The sequence below is a fragment of the Bos grunniens genome, chromosome 26 (assembly GCF_055505025.1).
Source record: "Bos grunniens cultivar Pamir isolate PY7600 chromosome 26, Bosgru_T2T1.0, whole genome shotgun sequence".
NCBI classification, from domain to species: domain Eukaryota; kingdom Metazoa; phylum Chordata; class Mammalia; order Artiodactyla; family Bovidae; genus Bos; species Bos grunniens.
In genome coordinates, this window is record NC_141190.1 from 16,720,507 (window position 1) to 16,742,850 (window position 22,344).

Below are 22,344 nucleotides of genomic sequence, written 5' to 3' on the forward strand. Positions count from 1 at the left end.
TAGAGTGGGCATCCTTGTGCTATTCCTGATTTGAGAGGAAATACTTTCAGGTTTTCACCATTGAGAATGATGGGAGCTTCTCCTATGGGGGCTTTATTACATTCAGGTATGTTCCCTCTCTATTCACTCCAGAGTTTTTATCATAAACGGATGTTGAATTCAGTCAAAAAGTTTCTTTGCAAAACTTTAAAAATCATATGATTTATTCTTCATTTTTAATGTGATGTATCACATAGATTGATTTGCAGACACTGAACCATCTTTGCATCCCCAAAATAAATTTGGCTTATTCATAGATTATAACATGTTAATGTATTGCTGATTTCAATTTCATGCAAAGATGGGCACAATAAAGGAGAGAAATAGTATGGACGCAACAGAAACAGAACACATTAAGAAGAGGTGGCAACAATAAACACAAGAACTATTAAAAAAAAGGGGGGGGTCTTAATGACCCAAATAATGATGAAAGTGTGATAACTCACATAGAGCCAGACATCCTAAAATGTGAAGTCAAGTGAGCCTTAGGAAGAATCACTACAAACAAAACGAGTGGAAGTGATGGAATTCCAGTTGAGCAATTTCAAATCCTAAAAGATGATGCCGTGAAAGTGCTGCACTCAATAGGCTAGCAAATTTGGAAAACTCAGCAGTGGTCACAGGACTGGAAAAGGTCAGTTTCATTCCAATCCAAAAGAAAGGCAATACCAAAGAATGTTCAAACTACCACACATTTGCACTCATCTCACACACTACAAAGTAATGCTCAAAATTCTCCAAGCTAGTCTTCAACAGTATGTGAACTGAGAAACTCCAGATGCTCAAGCTGGATTTAGGAAAGGCAGAGGAACCAGAGATCAAATTGCTAACATCTGTTGGATCATCAAAAAAGCAAGGGAGTTCCAGAAAAACATCTACTTCTGCTTCATTGACTACACCAAAGCCTTTGACTGTGTGGATCACAACAAACTGGAAAATTCTTCAAGTAATAGCAATACCAGACCACCTGACCTGCCTCCTGAGAAACCTGTAGGCAGGTCAAGAAGCAACAGTTAGAACTGGACACGGAACAACAGACTGGTTCCAAATTGGGAAAGGAGTACATCAAGGCTGTACGTCACCCTACTTATTTAACTTATATGCAGAGTATATCATGGGGCTTTCTGGGCTGGATGAAGCACAAGCTGGAATCAAGATTGCCTGGAGAAATAGCAATAATCTCAGATATGCAGATGACACGACACTGATGGCAGAAAGCAAAGAAGAACTAAGGAGCCTCTTGATGAAAGTGAAAGAGAAGAATGAAAATGCAACTTAAAAACTTAACATTCAAAAAACAAAGATAATGGCATCTGGTCCCATCACTTCATGGCAAATATATGGGGAAGCAATGGAAACAGTGACAGACTTTATTTTCTTGGGTTCTAAAATCACTGAAGATGGTGACTGCAGCCATGAAATTAAAAGACACTTGCTCCTTGGGAGAAAAACTGTGACCAACCTAGACAGCATATTAAAAAGCAGAGACATTATTTGCTGACAAAGGTCCATCCAGTCAAAGCTATGGTTTTCCAGTAGTCATGTATGGATGTGAGAATTGACAAAGAAAGCTGACCACCAAAGAACTGATGCTTTTGAACTGTGCTGTTGGAGATGACTCTTGAGAGTCCCTTGGACTGCATGGAGATCCAACCAGTCCATCCTAAAGGAAATCAGTCCTGAAAATTCATTAGAAGGAATGATGCTGAAGCTGAGGCTCCAATACTTTGGCCACCTGATGCGAAGAATTGACTCATTAGAAAAGATCCTGAAGCTGGGAAAGATTGAAGGCAGGAGGAGAAGGGAATGACAGAGGATGAGATAGTTGGATGGCATCATCAACTCAATGGACATGACAAGATTCAGGAGTTGGTGATGGACAGGGAATCCTGGCATGCTTCAGTCCACAAAGAGTTGGACGTGACTGAGCGACTGACCTGAACTGAATATTATGTTGAGGATTTTTGCATCTAGCTTCATCAAAAGTATTGACCTTAATTATTCTCTTCTTTTTAGTGTTTTTTTTTTTCCTTTTCTAATTTAGGTTTAAGCATAATATTGGCATCATAGAATAATTTTGAAAGTGTTCCTTTGGACATGTTTGGAAAGGTTAGGCATTAGGTCTTTTTAAAATATTTGGTAGAATTCACTCGTGAGGCCATCTGGTCCTAGATTTTTGGTTTTGGTGAGTTTTGATTCCTGGTTCTATTTCATTGCTAGTGTTCACTCTTCAGATTATCTGTTTCTTCCTGATTCAATCTTGGTATGTGTGTTTATATGAATTTATCCATTTTCATTAGGTGTTCAATTTGTAGGTATATAATTATTCATTGTAGTCTCTCATGATTCTTTGAATTTCTGTGATATATTTTCCTCTTCCATTTCTGATTTTATTTATTTGAGCGTTCTTTTTTTCTGATGAGTCTGGCTAGAGTTTATCCAATGTGATTATCTTTTCAAAGAACCAGCTTTTAGGTTCACTAATCTTTTCTAGTGAACCTAAAAGCTGGTTCTTTGAAAAGATAATCACATTGGATAAACTCTAGTCAGACTCATCAATCTTTCTAAAGTGGGTGACTTTATTTTGGGGGCTCCAAAATCACTGCAGATGGTGACTGCAGCCCTGAAATTAAAAGACGCTTACTCCTTGGAAGGAAAGTTATGACCAACCTAGAAAGCATATTAAAAAGTAAAGACGTTACTTTGGCAACAAAGGTCTGTCGAGTCAAGGCTATGTTTTTTTCCAGTGGTCATGTATGGATGTGAGAGTTGGACTATAAGGAAAGCTGATCACTGAAAAATTGATGCTTTTGAACTGTGGTGTTGGAGAAGACTCTTGAGAGTCCCTTGGCTGCAAGGAGATCCAACCAGTCCGTCCTAAAGGAGATCAGTCCTGAGTGTTCATTGATAGGACTGATGGTGAAGCTGAAACTCCAATACTTTGGCCACCAGATGTGAAGAGCTGACTCATTTGAAAAGACCCTGATGCTGGGAAAGATTGAGGGCAAGAAGAGAAGGGGACCACAGGGAATGAGATGGTTGGATGGCATCACTGACTCAATGGACATGAGTTTGGGTAAACTCCGGGAGTCGGTAATGGACAGAGATGCGTGGCGTGCTGCAGTCCATGGGGTTGCAAAGTGTTGGACATGACTGAGCGACTGAACTGAACTGAACTGAATCTTTTCTATTGCCATTTTAGTCTCTATTGTTTATTTAATCTGTGATATTTATTATTTCCTTCCTTCTGCTAACTTTGGGCTTTGTTTGTTCTTTTTCTAGTTTGTTTTGTGTGTGTGTGTGCGCGCGCGCGTGCGCGTGCAGCAGTTTTATTAAATTAAGAAAAGGGACAGAGAAAGCTTCTGACATAGACATCAGAAGAGGGACAGGGACATCAGTCTAAGCAAGGGAGTTACATACTTTTTTTAATTAGTCATTATGATAAATCAAAAGAATGTCTCAATGTTGTAAAGATCTTACTAGATCCACTCCCATAATTAACATTTTAAGATAACAGAATTAGCCAGAAGGTTTTCAGGAAAGAGAAATTGTCCTCAAGCAGGATGTATTGTTGTTATATAATCTTTAGTACAGAGTTTAAACTGAGTTGTTTGTTGTGTAATCATCAGTACCAGGCTTAGAGGAAAAAAAAGTTTTATGTGACTAAGACTAACGAATGTAGAGGGGAAAAAAAGATGTTTGTCTTTTCCTCCTCCTTGAGAATTCCAGACCCCTATCTCCACTTCATGAGCTCCAGATCCCTTTCTCCTCCTCAGGGACACCGGACTTCTTATCAACCTGCCTGGGAATGTACTCTCTTATTCCCCCCTTTTCTTTTAAGACAATTATGTTGCCAACAGAAAAGGACACCGTTTTCATTCCGTAACTACTTGCTGCTGTTGAGAGGCATCGTCCCTAAATTGTTGAGGCAACATATTCTCCTAACCCTCATATTGAAGGTCTCTGATCCAAGGGCCCCAAGTAATAGTTGGAGAAGGCTGTGGCACTCCTAGGTTACAAATGGTTGTCAGACATGACTGAGCGACTGAACTGAACTCAACTGAATCTTTTCTATTGTCGTTTTAGTCTCTATTGTTTTATTTAGTCTCTGATCTTTATTATTTCCTTCCTTCTGCTAACTTTGGGCTTTGTTCTTCTTTTTCTATTTTGTTTTGTGTGTGGGAATTGACTCTCTCAGGACAACCATTTGTAACCTAAAGGCTTTCCAACGGTTAGAAACAAACCCCATTTTGGAGTTACAGATGTGAGGCAAAATAGTCATTAAACCAAGTTAAAACATAATCAAAATTAAAAGTACATTATGTCCATAGTTACATCAATCCATCTTAGGATTGCTAGTGGTCATCAGATCCCAAAGAGGCATCACATACAATTGTTGTGGTGAAGAGGTGAAGAAAGTCCTTTCCTTGAAGTGGAGAAACCCACCATGGGAAGCCTTCAATTGATAAGGAGATTGAAAAGCTGAAAGCTGAGTCACATGGTTAATTTTAAGGCTTCAGAGTCTATAACAATATCTGTGTGTAAGAAGGGTCTTCCATAGATACATTCGAGGGGGGACAGACCTTCCTTTTTAGGGGCAGTTCCAGCCCTCATTAAAGCTACAGGTAGAACTTTAAACCAACAGTCTTGTGTTTCCTGAGTTTGCTTACACAGATGCCTCTTACTAATGTCATTAGCCTTTTCAGCTTTTTCTGAATATTGATGTCTCCAGGAACTGTGTAAGTGATATTCTATTCATAAAGTTGGAGCCACTGTTGCTCTGAACTTTAGAGTTTAAGATCTCACTTACATCGTGAGAAGTCAGTACAGTAAGATTTTGTCCATTAGTCAACTTATGACCTATAGACATTAGCAGGTCAATAGCAGCAATTACCCTTAAGGAATGTGGCCATAAGTTGTTTTTTTTTTTTTTTTACTAAGAAACAAACTCAATTCTGATCTTGTGGGCAAGCTCAAAGCAGGAGCGTGCAAGAGAACAGTTTTAAGAGCCTTAAAAGCCTATTGAGTCTCTGAGGGCCTAACCAGCTTGTCGGTTTAGACCTGCTGAGTCTCAGTTATAAGTTTATATAAAGGCCAGGCAAGTTCTCCATAACCAGGAATCCAAATGTGGCAGTAGCCTGTAATGCCAAAAATCCTCTCAATTATCTTAAAGTCATGTTTGGCTCATTTAGGAATTTCAGGCAATAAAGTATAAAGATTAGGCACTTACTATTTGTATATCTTGAATTAGTCTCCATTTATCATTTGACATTTTTACACCCAAAAAAGGAGTGTTGCATGGACTATTACAGGGAATTAAGAGCCCCTGTTCCTTTAAATCTTCAATGATGTGTTTTAACTCTTCCTTAACCTTGGGCTTTAGTGGGTACTGCTTTTGATGTGAAAATATGTGAGGGTCTTTGAGGTTGATAACAACAGGAACAGCATTTTGTGTTCAACCCTCAGTTTTTCCATCAGCCCACACTTTAGGGTTTATATTCTGTTCAATTAATGGGAGAGGAAGAGCAGGCTCCATATTCATGAAGACAGAGGCCTGGACCTTGTTCATTATATCCCTCCCCAGAAGGGGTGAAGGAAATTCTGGCACAATTAGAAACTCGAGAAAATAGCACAGAGTTCTAGTTGTAGTTTAAAGGACACCTGAGATAATGTTTGGCTTATCCAGATAGTCCCATTACGGTAGTGGATTAGGAGGAAAGAGGACCAGAGGCTTCAGTGAGCACACAGAAAGTTGCCCCAGTGTCCAAAAGAAATTGACTGATTGGCCCCCCACAGTTATTAATACCCGGGGTTCCTCAGGTGTAATTAGGATGGGAGCTTGTGTGGGGAACCCCGGGCACCTTCAGTCCCAATTGTCTTGAGAGTCCAACCCATGGGGCCTACACCTCGGAAGGCAGTCTCTTCTCCAGTATGGTCTTTTGCAGACTGGACATGGAGCCGGGGGCAGCTTAGATGCCTCAGGCCAATCCCACTTGAGATGCCCCTCATTTCCACAGTAATGACAAGTCCATCCCTTTTCACCCGGGTCCCTCTGGGCATTTTTCCTCAGGCTGTTTCAGAGTGGATCTAACAGCCATGCTGGGGCTTTAGTCTTTTGCCTGGTTCTTTTTTGTCTCATTTTCCTCCTCATATTCTCCACCATAATATACTGTCTGAGACAGCTGCAACAGTTTTTCTAAAGATTGATTTGGTCCAAACGCCTGTTTTTGTAACTTACAGCAGGTATCTGGAGTCGATTGAGTGAGAAAACTACCTTTTAAGATCATTTTTCCCTCTGTAATTTCAAGATCAACATCAGCAAACTTGCAGAGAGCCCTCTGTAGTCTATCTAGGAATTATCAGGAGTTTTCTTCTCTCCCTGTTCTATGTCAGTCTTAGCATAGTATAAAGTCCTTGTGCTCACTTGAGTCCTTCAAGAATACATCCAGCAATCTGGCTCTGTTATTGGAACCACTTGGCTCCCAGTAGGAAGGAGGGCTATTTCATGTTCCCTCTTTCCCCTTGCCTTCAAGCCATTCATCTCCAAAAGTAGTAGCTTCCCCCAAAACTCGAGTTTTTGAATCAAGAGTCAGTGTCTGTCCCAAGACATACATTACATCTCTCCAAGTAAGGTCATAAAGTAAAGTTAGTCCCATAAAGCCTTCTATGTACTTTTTGGATCCTCTAAATAGTCTCGTCCACAGTTGGGACTGTTTGAATTTCTACTGAGACTAAGGCAACCCCTCCTGGGAGGGCACCCTGATTCTCAGCCTGTTCAGTTGGTAGCCCCAGATACAGAGGCAAAGTAAGCCCCAGATACAGCCCCAGATACAGGAGGCAGCTGAAGGCTTCACACCCAAATCTGCACACTTTGTACATAAGTCTGGCATGTCTTGCAGAGAGATAAAGAGCAACACATCTGCCACTTCTACCCATTTCCTTTGTTTTCTACAGAACTTGTCTAGTTGTAAAATGGTATCATAATTGAGAGACCCTTTAACTGGCCAGTGTTCCCCATTTTCCAAAGGATAATGTGGCCATTCAGTATCACAAAAGATCAGACGTGTATTTTTTAAACTCTGGAGATCAAACTTGTCCCAAGTTTTTTAACATTGTAAAGGAATGGTTCTGGAACTGTTAATTCCCATCTGTAAGAGAGAAAAAAGCAGCACCCACGGCCATGGCTTCTTTCCACCAGAGGCGTCCCTCCCTACTCTATGAGTGTGCAGACAGACTTTCCAATGAAGCTTTCCTTCCCTGGTCAGAATTAGTCTGTCCCTTACTGACACAGGCATCTTACTCATCCCTCCCGGTTCTACCACCAAGGTGGGGTGGAGATGCACCAGGGGTAGACCTGATGGCTTACCAGATTGATTTCTAGTTTCTTACCACCAAAACCTTTGTTTGATTTCCCAAGTAGTTTCCCAGAATGTTTCCCAAGCTAGGACTACTAGAGGAAGCAGCTATCTTATGTGTGCCATGTGCATTTCTAAATACAGTCCTGACTGCAGTAGAAGTGGTGAGTCATAAAGAGACAAGCAACTACCAAGATGTCCCTTCTGAGTGTCACTGTGCCAGTATATGTGATAGCAAAAGAGGTGGTAGAGGGCTGGCCAGGAACGAAAAAGTGATTTTTGTCCTCAAGCTACTAGGTCCAATCGTTCCAGTTCCTTTCCACAGATTCCGCAAAAGGAATATCTATGGAATTGAGACAGAAGCCATTGGAGAGCTTTCCCTGGTCTGCTAACAGCTAGCACTACCAAAGAAGAAGCCCATTGCACTTCCAATCAAAACAGATTCTACAATTCCCAACCGATGTCCTCAAAAACCTCATGGTCACCAGCAGTGCTTTTATCCACATAGATAAGAGGCACAGTCATGACAAAAACTCACTTTTAGGACTCTGGGCCCTGAGGCAGGCAGTCAAGAGAATGACCTTTAGCCTGAGAGACTTTCCTGGAGCTAGAGCTCCTGCTCGCTCCCAAACAAGCTCTTGTAACTTTTGCCTCCTAGCAAGGCTAGGCGCTTCCATACTTGGGGTTTAAGTAAAAGTGCATAGTATCAGCATGAATCCCAATTCCCTTGAAAGTCTATGATCCAACAGACTAGGTTCAGTATCAGTTCAGTGGTTCAGTCGTGTCCGAGTCTTTGCAATCCCATGAGCCACAGCATGCCAGGCCTCCCTGTCCATCATCAAATCCCAGAGTTCACCCAAACCCATGTCCATCAAGTCGGTGATGCCATCCAACCATCTCATCCTCTGTCATCCCCTTCTCCTCCTGCCCTCAATCTTTCCCAGCATCAGGGTCTTTTCAAATGAGTCAGCTCTTCACATCTGGTGGTCAAAGTATTGGAGTTTCAGTTTCAGCATCAGTCCTTCCAATGAACACCCAGGACTGATCTCCTTTAGGATGGACTGGTTGGATCTCCTTGCAGTCCAAAGGACTCTCAAGAGTCTTCTCCAACACCACAATTCAAAAGCATTAATTCTTCAGCGCTCAGCTTTCTTAACAGATTAGGTTAGTAGTTCTAATTCCCCAGGCAGTTACGGAATGGTCAAAGAGACCATAAAAAATTGACCGAGAAAGGAAAGTTCACTCCACATGCTTTGCCCACTTATGGCCACTCCCCTCGAAGGAATGTTGAGTGCCTCTTGGCATTGGCAGGTCGGCATAAACCCCTAACAAGGCTCCCTTTTGGGGAGCTGCCTTCAGTCATTATGAGGCACCTCAAAACCACTGAGCAGGGCTCATCACTTCCTTCGTACAGGGTGTGTCATTCATTCACACACGCAAACCATAGCATTAGTAAAGTAAAGCAAAAAATGTGTATACTGAGAAAGCAGAGAGGCTAGAGCTCTTGAGTGTTCTTACCTTGTCCTGAAAATCCCGGATGAGCCCCCAAGATGATAGCTTACAGTGAACTGTGTCGGATTTGTGATCTCAGAAGATTTAGCTTCGGGACCAGAGACCATTCTTGATCACTCAAGAGCTTTTGTGTAGCAGTTTTATTAAAGAAAGAAAAGGAACAGAGAAAGCTTCTGACATAGACATCAGAAGGGGGATGGAGAGTGCCCACTCTTTTTCTAGTTTTATGTGTAATGTTAGATTGCTTACTTGGTATTTTTCTGGTTTCCTAAGGTAGACCTGTTTCACTATAAGCTTCCCTCTTAGAACTGCTTTTGTGAGTCACATAGATTTTGGAATGTTGTGTTTCCATTTTCATTTCTCTCAAGGTATTTCTACTTCCTCTTTGACCCATTATTGTTTAGTTCAGCTAACAACATATTCAACAACATATTCATCTCCTATGTGTTTATGTTTTTCCCAGTTTTTTTTTTTTCCTTGTAATTGATTTCTAGTTTCATACCACTGTGGTCAAAAAGATGCACAATATAATTTCACCTTCTTGAATTTACTGACACTTGTTTTGTAACATCATATGATCTATCTTGGAAAATGTTTCATGTGTACTTGAAAAGAATGTGTATTCTGCTGCATTTGGACGGAATGTTGTATATAAATCTATCAAGTCCATCATGTCTAATATGTTGATTAAGGCCAATGTTTCCTTACTAATTTAGTTTGGCTGTTCTGTCCATGGGGCTGCAAAGAGTCAGACACAACTAAGTGACTGGACTGAACTGTTCTGTCCATTGATGTAAGTGATGTGTTAATGTCTCCTAGTATTATTGTATTACTGTCAATAACTCCTTTTAAGTCTGTTCACACCATACCATTTTTTAAATGAAGAAACTATACCATAAAGACTAAGGAAATGCCTATATTACCTAACTTAGTTTTATTTAGGCATTTTACATCTTCAGAAATGTACACATTGCCCTTATTCATTTGGCCATCACAGTCCTAGAGTTTACAGAATCCTTTTTAAACGGTGTCTTCATGACTTAATACCCTCGGTAGGTACTGAAGAAATTTATTCAGCTGCTATCTTCTCAGTGAACTCTGGGAGTTGGTGATGGACAGGGAGGCCTGGCGTGCTGCGATTCATGGGGTCGCAAAGAGTCAGACACGACTGAGCGACTGATCTGATCTGATCTTGTATCAAACTGGATAGAGAATCAAGAAATCTAGTTTTTATATCTAACTCATTCTTCTTTTGGTTAGGTTACTTTGAAAATAAGCTCAGTATTTCCAGTGAGCTTTCTGTTCCATAGACTACTTGCTCTCTAGAGTCCTTCTCAGGTAGAAAACATCATAACATTATGATCCATGGAATTTTAGTTGTTGGTTATAGTACAGCATAGGTTATTGTTTTTTTTTCTGACAGTTTACTAACAGTAAAAATACAATGTATATACATCTTATTTAAACACATAAAAATCAGAGGAAAAAAGATTTCTCAAAAAAAAACTTGCTATAATTGTTGCACTATTTTTTATTACTATTCTTATATTTTGTTTACAAACTCATTTCAACAGATTCAATTGCTTTGATAACTCGATGCTGCTCCTGCTGCTAAGTCACTGCAGTCATGTCCGACTCTGTGCAACCCCATGGATGGCAGCCCACCAGGCTACGCCATCCCTGGGATTCTTCAGGCAAGAACACTGTAGTGGGCTGTCATTTCCTTCTCTAATGCATGCAAAGTCGCTTCAGTCGTGTCGGACTCTGTGCGACCCTATGGACAGCAGCCCACCAGGCTCCTCCAGCCACAGGATTCTCTATGCAAGAATATTGAAGTGGGTTGCCATTTCCTCCTCCATGATAACTCACTAAGTGGTACCAAACAGTAGCACAAAGAAATGTTGTAATCACTTTAGATAGAAAGTTACTTCTTATTTAAAGAGAACCTTGACCTTACCTCAATCCAGGGGGTGCTAAAAATTGTTGCATTTTCATGAATATACTTTGCCAAGGTCAGAAAACTTTCATCACTGTATTCAAAACGATTCCGGAATATAATGGAGCAGATCACATTGCAGGGAGCATAGGTCAGAAGGAAAGTAGGATCACATGGAGATCCTAAAAACAATATAAGAAAGTTGGAATATAATTTGCAAATAAATCTTAAGTTTACTGTTTAAAATAATGGAGAAAGGTTGATTTCTAAGATGTTTTTATTATTGGAACAACCTGAACCTGCCATCATCACTATAAATTCAACATGCCTAGAGAGTTGGACAATATAGAAGGCTGAGTGCTAAAGAATTGATGTTTTCGAACTGTGGTGCTGAAGAAGACTCCTGAAAGTCCCTTGGACAGCAAGATTAAGCCAGTCAGTCCTGAAGGAAATCAGCCCTGAATATTCTTTAGTGCTAAAGCTGAAGCTCCAATATCTTGGCCATCTGATCCAAAGAGCTGACTCATTGGAAAAGACTGTGATGCTGGGAAAGACTGAGGGCAAAATGAGAAGGGGCTGACATGAGTTTGAGCAAACTCTGGAAGGTAATGAAGGACAGAAAAGCCTGGCATGCAGTAGTCCATGGAGTTGCGAAGAGTCGGACATTACTTGGCAACTGAACAACAACAAAATACAATTGTGTTTCCCTAAGCAAAATTATCTAATCCAGTGTTATTTATTTATTAAATTTCTCCAAATTATTCTATTTATATCATTCTCCAATTAAAGCCACAAGGTAATACACAAGAAGGAGATCATTTTGAAATGTATTTAAAATTATAAAATTTAGCTCTTGGTGTTGATATTCTTCAAAATACCCAGAAGAAACTGACCAATATAATAAGAAGGTAAGGAGACTGAGGAGAATTGCAATCACATTTTACAAAATGCATTGAAAAAGGTTGAGTGTGCTTTTCTCTGAGAAGACAATAATAAGAGGGATTGAAGATTAGAGATCGCGTCAAGAAAAGCAGAGATACAAAGGGAACGTTTCATGCAAAGATGGTCACAACAAAGGACAGAAACGGTATGGACCTAACAAAAGCAGAAGACAGTAAGAAGAGGTGGCAAGAATACAAAGAACTACACAAAAAAGATCTTAATGACCCAGATAACCACGATGGTGTGGTCACCCACCTAGAGCCAGACATCCTGGAATGTGAAGTCAAGTGGGCCTTAGGAAACACCACCATAAACAAAGCTAGTGGAAGTGATGGAATTCCAGTTAAGCAATTTCAAATCCTAAAAGATGATGCTGTGAATGTGCTACACTCAATATGCCAGCAAGTTTGGAAACTCAGCAGAGGCCACAGGACTGGAAAAGTTCAATTTTCATTCCGATCCCAAAAAAAGGCAATGCCAAAGAATGTTCAAACTACCATACAGTGGCATTCATCTCATATGCTGCAAAGTGATGCTCAATATTCTCCAAGCAAGGCTTCAACAGTATGTGAACCATGAACTTCCACATGTTCAGGCTGGATTTAGGAAAGGCAGAGGAACAAGAGATCAAATTGCCAACATCCATTGGATCATAGAAAGAGCAAGAAAGTTCCAGAAAAATATCTACCTCTGCTTTATTAACTAGACCAAAGCCTTTAACTGTGTGGATCATAACAAACTGTGGAAAATTCTTCAAGAGATGGGACTACCAGACCACCTTACCTGCCTCCTGAGAAACCTGTAGGCAGGTCAAAAAGCAACATTTAGAACTGGACATGGAACAACAGACTAGTTCCAAATCGGTAAAGGAGTACATCAAGGCTGTATATAGCCCCCCTGCTTATTTAACTTATATGCATAGTTCAGTTCAGTTCAGTCACTCAGTTGTGTCCGATTCCTTGTGACCCCATGAATTGCAGCATGCCAGGCCTCCCTGTCCATCACCAACTCCCGGAGATCACTCAAACTCATGTCCATCCAGTTGGTGATGCCATCCATCCATGTCACCCTCTGTCATCCCCTTGTCTTCCTGCCTCCAACCCCTCCCAGCATCAGAGTCTTTTCCAACAAGTCAATTCTTTGCATGAGGTCGCCAAAGTACTGGAATTTCAGCTTCAGCATCATTCCTTCCAAAGAACACCCAGGACTGATCTCCTTTACAGTGGACTGGTTGGATCTCCTTGCAGTCCAAGGGACTCTCAAGAGTCTTCTCCAACATCACAATTCAAAAGCATCAATTCTTCAGCGTTCAGCCTTCTTCACAGTCCAACTCTCACATCCATACATGACCACTGGAAAAACCATAGCCTTGACTAGACGGACCTTTGTTGGCAAAGTAACGTCTCTGCTTTTGAATATGCTATCTAGGTTGGTCATAACTTTCCTTCCAAGGAGTAAGCGTCTTTTAATTTCATGGCTGCAGTCACCATCTGCAGTGACTTTGGAGCCCAGAAAAATAAAGTCTGACACTGTTTCCACTGTTTCCCCATCTATTTCCCATGAAGTGATGGGACCAGATGCCATGAGCTTAGTTTTCTGAATGTTGAGCTTTAAGCCAACTTTTTCACTCTCCTCTTTCACTTTCATCAAGAGGCTTTTGAGTTCCTCTTCACTTTCTGCCATAAGGGTGGTGTCATCTGCATATCTGAGGTTATTGATATTTCTCCCAGCATCTTGATTCCAGCTTGTGCTTCTTCCAGCCCAGCATTTCTCATGATGTACTCTGCATATTAGTTAAATAAGCAGGGTGACAATATACAGCCTTGACGTACTCCTTTTCCTATTTAGAACAAGTCTGTTGTTCCATGTCTAGTTCTAACTGTTGCTTCCTGACCTGCATACAGGTTTCTCAAGAGGCAGGTCAGGTGGTCTGGTATTCCCATCCCTTTCAGAATTCTCCACAGTTTATTGTGATCCACACAGTCAAAGGCTTTGGCATAGTCAGTAAAGCAGAAATAGATGCTTTTCTGGAACTCTTGCTTTTTTGATGATCCGGCAGATGTTTGCAATTTGATCTCTGGCTCGTCTGTCTTTTCTAAAACCAGTTGAACATCTGGAAGTTCACAGTTCACGTATTGCTGAAGCCTGGCTTGGAGAATTTTGAGCATTACTTTACTAGCGTGTGAGATGAGTGCAATTGTGTGGTAGTTTGAGCATTCTTTGGCATTGCCTTTCTTTGGGATTGGAATGAAAACTGACCTTTTCCAGTCCTGTGGCCACTGCTGAGTTTTCCAAATTTGCTGGCATAGTATATCGTGTGAAATGCTGAGCTGGGTGAAGCTCAAGCTAGAGTCAAGATTGCAGGGAGAAATATCAAATAACCTCAGATATGCAGATGACACCACACTTACGGCAGAAAGCAAAGAAGAATTAAAGAGCCCCTAAATGAAAGTGAAAGAGGAGAGTGAAAACGCTGGCTTAAACCTCAACATTCAGAAAACTAAGATGATGGCATCTGGTCCAATCACTTCATGACATATAGATGGGGAAACAATGGAAACAGTGACAGACTTTATTTTGAGGGGCTCCAAAATCAATGCAGATGGTGACTGCAGCCATGAAATTAAAAGACACTTGCTCCTTGGAAGAAAACTGACGAACCTCGACAACATATATAAAAAAACAGAGACATTACTTTGCCAACAAATGTCCATCTAGTCAAATCTATAGTTCTTCCAGTAGTCATGTATAGATATGAGAGTTGGACTATAAGCAAGCTGAGCACTGAAGAATTGATGCCTTTGACTGTGTTGTAGGAGGAGACTCTTTAGAGTCCCTTGGACTGCAAGGAAATCCAACCAGTACATCCTAAAGGAAATCAGTCCTGAATATTCATTGGAAGGACTGATACTGAAGCTAAAACTCCAATACTTTGGCCACCTGATGAGAAGAATTGACTCATTTGAAAAGACAACTGATGCTGGGAAAGATTGAAGGCAGGAGGAGAAGGGGATCATCGACTCAATGGACATGAGTTTGAGTGGACTCTGGGAATTGGTGATGGACAGGGGAGCCTGGCATGCTGCAGTCCGTTGTGTTGCAAAGAGTCGGACACGACTGAGCAACTGATCTGAACTGAACTATAAACAGGTTAACAATATAAAATAGAGAATATGACACCATTTTTTGTTTTTGGAGTCCTGGCATCTTTTAAGCCTTAATTTTTCTTCTTCTACTCACACTTGGACTAGCTGATGTGAGTGCTTCTTTGGCACAAGCAGGAAGTTTAAACCACACATACATTGGATCTCCACCCCCCTACTCCACCCCCTAACCACCATAAAAATTCCAAGCTGGTGTCCTTTTCAAGCTTTCTCCAGGCATTTTTCGGTTGGTTTTCTAGCACTGTGCCCTACCCCAAAAGCCTCATTATGTGAGTAACAGAATTTTTCATATCCTATTGAAATGTGTGTATCACTACCAACCTCAACAGTTATACTAAATTTTCAGTGGGAAATCCATCCTGCCTCTGCCTGGTGACTACTACAACAACACTTTACTACAGAATAAAAAAACTTAGTAGGGATCAAAAAGTAGAGATTATGAGAAAAAAGGTTCTGCTCAACATGTGAAATAAACTGACAACAGTTAGTTAACCAGTGACAAACTGGGCTACCCCAAGAGGATGAGGTCTCCATAGTTAGGTGGATTTGAGCAGAGTCTGGGAGGTCATAGGCAAGGAAGCTGAGAGAAGGTCATACTCACTATGGGAAAATTGAATCAGTTAATAATAAACTGTTTAAAAGATACTTGCTCCTTGAAATAAAAGCTATGACAAACCTAGATAACATATTAAAAAGTAGAGACATCAGTTTGCTGACAAAGATCCATCTAGTCAAAGCTATGGTTTTTCCAGTAGTCATGCGTGGATATGAGAGTTGGATCATAAAGAAGGCTAAGTGCCAAAGAATTGATGCTTTCCAATTGTGGTCCTGGAAAAGACTCTTGAGAGTCCCTTGGATAGCAAGGAGATCAAACAAGTCAATCATAAAGGAAATCAACCCTGCATATTCATTGGAAAACTGATGCTGAAGCTGAAGCTCCAATTCTTTGGCCACCTGATGGTAAGAGCCAACTCTGATGCTGGGAAAGATTGAGGGCAGGAGGAGAAGGGTGTGACAGAGGATGAGATGGTTAGAGGGCATCACCAAATTAATGTACATGAATTTGAGAAAACACTGGGGGATATTGAAAAACATTGAAGCCTGGTGTGCTGTGGTCCATGGGGTCACAAACAGTCAGGTATCACTTAGTGACTGAACAACAACAACATGCTAAAACCCAATATTTACTGATTTATTAATTGCATTTCCAAAATTTTACTCTAGAAAATAATCAGGGATGTTCAATGATTGATATAGATTGCATTATTTAACATTATTAGCAACAAAATACTGAAAGCGAACTATTTGGCCTAAAATAAATTATGGTACATCCAAAATAATGAACTACTATTCTGTTTTGTTAACAATATTCATGATAAACATTTAAAAATTAATCATGTGAAAATATTTATTTAATATGTTAAATTTGAACAGAAGAATAGAGAACAATCTATGCAGGCTGAGCCTTGTGTTCTTCATCTGCCAGATCTCCCACCCATTCCTAGATAATATGGACCAAGTTCAAATGATGTTCATTGACACTTTATTGCCATCTTGAGAAACTTACTCAAAAGAGGAAACCCAAATCATGCAAATATTTGTAATAATTGCATTATTTATATGAGTAACAACAAAAAATGAGGGGCAAAACCTATCTGGACAATAATGTAACATTGGTAAAAAACCTTGAAGGTTAGCACCTTTTAGAATATAGTGTTATAAGTTCATAATGTTCTTCAAATTTAAATACTGTGGTTTACAAAAGCACAGACTTAAGATCCTCATCTTGCTCCTTCCCTGTCAAGTCTCCTACTCACCCCTTTCTCTCCTATCCCCTCTTCCTGTCCTGCATGGGCATCCACACATGTGTACACTGAGCAGATGTGTGCTGCTGAAGCTCCCTCCCTTCACACCCACAGAGGAGCTGTAATACAGGCCTACTCAGAGAAGGATTTGGTGCAAAGTCCACACCTGAACCACTAATTTTGTTTCAGTTTTACTAAGATATCACTGATAGACAGGACTGTTCAAGTTTAAGGTGCTATATGGCATAATGACATGACATGTTTATGTTGCAAAATATTTGAAATGCTTCTCAAGAAGTTACCTGAGAACTTAGTCTTTCAAGTTACTTGCAGATTACCCCAATCCATGTTCTCCTCTTCTTCCTGAGCACACAGCTAACCACATTTCCCAGCTCCTTGTACATTTAGGTGTGGCCCTGTGACTGAGTTACAGCCCAGGGAATATGAAAGAACTTTGTGTGCAAGTGCCATATCTTACCTGTTAAAAACATTATTTGTTCTTTTCTTTCCTCTTTACTATCCCCGCTCTACCATTCAAAGAGATGAACTCTGGGAACCACAGGAAGGCAACCATGTGCTGAAGGCATCAAAGGCCCTGGAAACCAGTTGCTTGAAAAGGCCATTATACCAGCAACTCCCCCTCCTGCCACTGTCATGTGAGCAGGAAGTCAACTTCTGTTGGATTTGAGCCATTATCTCTCTGTAGTCTACTTGTAATAGCATTTGGTCTGCCCAAGCAGTTACTGCTAATTACATAAAGAAATACCCACCATTGGTTTTTTTTAATGCTTCCACCAAACATAAGGCTTCCTCTTGAATTCTGTGTTCAATAGTCCTCTTCCCCATCCCCATATTCCTCAAAACCATGAGGGAGAAACGCCGAGTTTGCTTCCATATTTCTCCATTGCTGAAAATAATTCCTATCAGGACACAAACCAAAAACAGAGAATAATCCATTGCCACAAATTCTAGCTGAGAGTCTTTAAAGAGGAAATGACAAGGACACCTAAGCAGGGATTAAATATAGGAGTGACAGCCTCAGGAATTCCTATTGGGCCCTTCATCACCTGCCTCCTCCTCTCTTAACCCAGCTTGTATCTTACTTTCAAGACTCTTGGTTTTACATATTACTACACTTAACCTAGCTTGTATCTTACTTTCAAGACTCTTGGTTTTACACTCTTCCTTACCCATTAGCTCCTGCAAAATTCAGAACAACCCTAAGAACCAAGTGTTTTCTCTCCCGTTTACTTATGAGGATGCTGAAAATCACAGAGGCAAAATGCTTGCTCTTTGATGACTCAGCTAACAATCCATAGAGTCCAAGTTATAGGTTAAGTTTTCAGGATTGATTTGGGCATTGAAAATGAACTGTAGGAGAAACAACAAAAGAGTCAATTCCTTTTTTTTTTTTTTTGATAGTTTATAAACGACAGAAATTTATTTCTCACAGGTCTGAGGGCTGAGATCAGGTATCAGCATGGTCAGGAAGGATCCTTTTCTGGGATGTAACTTCTTTTATGTTCACATGGTGAAAGTGGGTGATGACGCTTAATTCTTGAGACAGGGATAAACAGTACTTGTGTATTGAAAGGAAGCTCATGAAAGTCTATTCCTCAAGTAAGGGACATGGCCATAGCTCTTCCCATTTTGACATTTTCCCTCTATATGCTAATCTCTTCCACAAAATATGGATGTCTTCCCGTGTTCTACCCTGTGGGTCCCTGCCACCCCCTTCTGACAACCCCACAGCTAGGCTAGGTCTATAATACAAAGCATAAAGCACAAAAATGCTCTAAAAAGAGGGCCACGTGGAAACACAATAAATGTAAATTAGAATATTAAAGAAAATCTTTTGAAATCGAATACTTGCACTGTCTGTCGTCTGTTTTTCACATTGTACCAAGAAAGTTCAATGTCAGACTTCCAGAGCCAAGGACAAGTCAGAGGAAAAGACAATGCTCTTAGGGACCTTGTCAAATAAGACCTTAAAGAACAATGTAAAGGATGAACTGACCCTATTCGGCATTAGTTTTGTAAGAAACCAGTGACCCACAGAGGATGGGACAGTTTAAGGTCTAGCTATTAAAACACAGATGACAGACAGAGCAAGTATTTGATTTCAAAAGATTTTCTTTAATATTCTAATTTATATTTATTGTCTTTCCCCATGACCCTCTTTTCAGAGCGTATTTGTGCTTTATGCTTTGTATTACATTCTATTGGATTAAAAAAAATTGTTGTGCTTTTTTTATTCTAACAAGAATAGAACATTGAATGCAATGTACATACTTCAAACCTTTGTTGGTTCCATGTATATATTATGCAGGCTTCCAAAACTAGTCTCTTAGCAACCATGACTCAGGCCAGAAAGCAAAATATTCAATAAATAGGATAATTCATTGTCATTTTCCTTCCTTCTTTTTCTCTCTGTCTCTTTCTCATTTTCTTACCTTGCCGTAATTTATTAATAGAACATTAGTGGTTAGAAGATTTGCTTTCACTGCACTTAATGTTTCATTCAGACTGTGTCATCTTCATAATTTTAAATAGGGATTAATGATCCATAGAAAACTGTTTAATGATGATGCTTTCATAAACTTCTCTATTATCTATAATTTCTCAATTCCTTAGCCTATTTGAATCTTTCCAACTTACAATTCCCACACACTTCTCAAGCAGAAGCATACCTAATCCCTGGTTGATGTTGTCTGCTGCTGGTAAACTACCTCTGCCAGAAAATTCCTCACTCTGATCAATCAGGACTTGCTTCACTGCTTCATATCCATGCAACACCACAGTGGGCTTCATGCCAAAATACAGAGTGAACACAGGACCATAATCTTCTGCTAGCTGAAAAAGGAACAGGAGATGTAAGAACAGTGAGCACTTCAAAACTGAAAATGTAGATAATATAGGAAAATGTAGATAATGTGGGAAATATTTTTAATCTTCTTAAGATTCATCCATTATAAAAGATTTCAATTTCTAGAACTAGTAATTTAATATGACATCACTTTACTACCATGGTAATTATCATTATATTATTAGGAATGCTGTTATTATTATCATCACCATCAATAGTTATTCTTTATTCAGCTCCTACTATGTGACAAAGGCCATAGTATGAATTTTATTAGTATTATTCTATTAAACTTTTTTCTGCTAAACCTATAATTGCTCCTCCCTTCTTATAGTGGCAATAAATGACGTTTCCTCTGTTTAAAGGAAGGTCCTCCATCTCTCACACATGCAGACTAATAATCATCCCCTCATCATCCATTCTTCACATCTTTAGCACCAGAGACCTCTAAGCTTTCAAAATACACAAGGACGTAGCCACAGACATTTTCCGTCTTCCCAGTGTGATGATGTAAGTAAGTTTTCATGAAGTGAGATAAGCAGAAGGGACGTGCACAAATTTTGCACTGGCATAAATGGGTGACATCTTTCATTTCTCCTCCTATCCATAGGTTGAAATGACAGCGTGCAGATGACCCCTCTGTGGCTGCAAATAAGAACAACAGCCTTAGAGCACAGGATGGTAAACTACAAGACTGAGAAGATCTGGTTCTCTGAAAGACCTGGTGGAGGAGAGGCAGGCCAGCAGCACTTAACTCTATGCCTTCTATGTGGAAGGCAGAAATAAACTGTCTTCCTTAAGTCACTGCATTATTGTGTCTTTCTGTCATAGCAGCTTATTTAGTGTAGTACATGATATAGACTTTTACTCTTTCAACTTGTCCAATATTTGAGTTCTTTTGCTACCTTATAATCCATTCTCCATACAGGACCCCTTTTCACAAAGCATATGTTAAAGAACATCATATTGCTCTTATGCTAAAGACCTATATTCTTTTTTTTTTTTTTTTGAGTTTTTTTTTTCTCTTCTCTAATTTTATTTTAATTTTAAACTTTACATAATTGTATTAGTTTTGCCAAATATCAAAATGAATCCGCCACAGGTATACATGTGTTCCCCATCCCGAACCCTCCTCCCTCCTCCCTCCTCCCTCTCCATACCATCCCTCTGGGCCGTCCCAGTGCACCAGCCCCAAGCATCCAGCATCATGCATCGAACCTGGACTGGCAACTCGTTTCCTACATGATATTTTACATGTTTCATTGCCATTCTCCCAAATCTTCCCACCCTCTCCCTCTCCCACAGAGTCCATAAGACTGTTCTATACATCAGTGTCTCTTTTGCTGTCTCGTACACCGGGTTATTGTTACCATCTTTCTAAATTCCATATATATGCGTTAGTATACTGTATTTATGTTTTTCCTTCTGGCTTACTTCACTCTGTATAATAGGCTCCAGTTTCATCCACCTCATTAGAACTGACTCAAATGTATTCTTTTTAATGGCTGAGTAATACTCCATTGTGTATATGTACCACAGCTTTCTTATCCATTCATCTGCTGAGGGACATCTAGGTTGCTTCCATGTCTTGGCTATTATAAACAGTGCTGCGATGAACATTGGGGTACACGTGTCTCTTTCCCTTCTGGTTTCCTCATTGTGTATGCCCAGCAGTGGGGTTGCTGGATCATAAGGCAGTTCTATTTCCAGTTTTTTAAGGAATCTCCACACTGTTCTCCATAGTGGCTGTACTAGTTTGCATTCCCACCAACAGTGTAAGAGGGTTCCCTTTTCTCCACACCCTCTCCAGCATTTATTATTTGTAGACTTTTGGATCGCAGCCATTCTGACTGGTGTGAAATGGTACCTCATGGTGGTTTTGATTTGCATTTCTCTGACAATGAGTGATGTTGAGCATCTTTTCATGTGTTTGTTAGCCATCTGTATGTCTTTTTTGGAGAAATGTCTATTTAGTTCTTTGGCCCATTTTTTGATTGGGTCGTTTATTTTTCTGGAGTTGAGCTGTAGGAGTTGCTTGTATATTTTTGAGATTAGTTGTTTGTCGGTTGCTTCATTTGCTATTATTTTCTCCCATTCTGAAGGCTGTCTTTTCACCTTGCTAATAGTTTCCTTTGATGTGCAGAAGCTTTCCTTAAAATCCCTGTAAGATCTACGTACTCTGGTTCCTGCTTACCTGCTTAATCTCATCTCACACCAAGCTTTTACCTACTCTCTGGGTGACAAAAAAATTGGTCCTCTTTCAGACATTCCAATAACTAAGTCTGCTCCAGACTGAAAAAAAAAAAAAATGGAACAAATATTCACCTGTATTTTATCCAGTTAATGTCTAATTATTTTTCAGATCTCAGCTCCAATTTCACTTCCACAGAGAACCCTTACTGACTGTGCCTCCGACCTGTAATCTTTTAAACTACATCACCTTTTTCTACTGTGCTCCTGTTACATGGTTTGTAATCATCCACTTATTTGCATGAGTGTTTCATAAATACATGCCTACCATCTAGACTGTAAATTCTGTACTGCTGACCTTTTTTTGTTTGTTTTAATTCACTGCTTGAATAGTTAAAGAACCTGCCTGCAGTGTAGGAGACCTGGGTTCAACCCTACCCACTCCAGTATTCTTCCTTGGAGAATTCCATAGCCAGAGGAGCCTGGCTGGTGGGCTACAGTCCATGGGGTTGCAAAGAGTCGGACATGACTGAGTGAC

At 40.1% G+C, this 22,344-nt stretch overlaps 1 protein-coding gene across 1 annotated transcript in view; it reads right to left on the reverse strand.

Moving 5' to 3' along the window:
- Positions 1 to 22,344, reverse strand: part of LOC147344094 (cytochrome P450 2C31-like) — a 53,180-nt gene that overhangs the window by 25,401 nt on the left and 5,435 nt on the right. The window contains exons 2-4 of the mRNA XM_086378800.1: positions 19,444 to 19,606; positions 17,524 to 17,673; positions 10,864 to 11,024 (exon numbers count right to left, since the gene is read on the reverse strand). Of these exons, the coding sequence (XP_086234926.1) occupies positions 10,864 to 11,024; positions 17,524 to 17,673; positions 19,444 to 19,606 (474 nt within the window). The remainder of the gene's footprint in view (positions 1 to 10,863; positions 11,025 to 17,523; positions 17,674 to 19,443; positions 19,607 to 22,344) is intronic.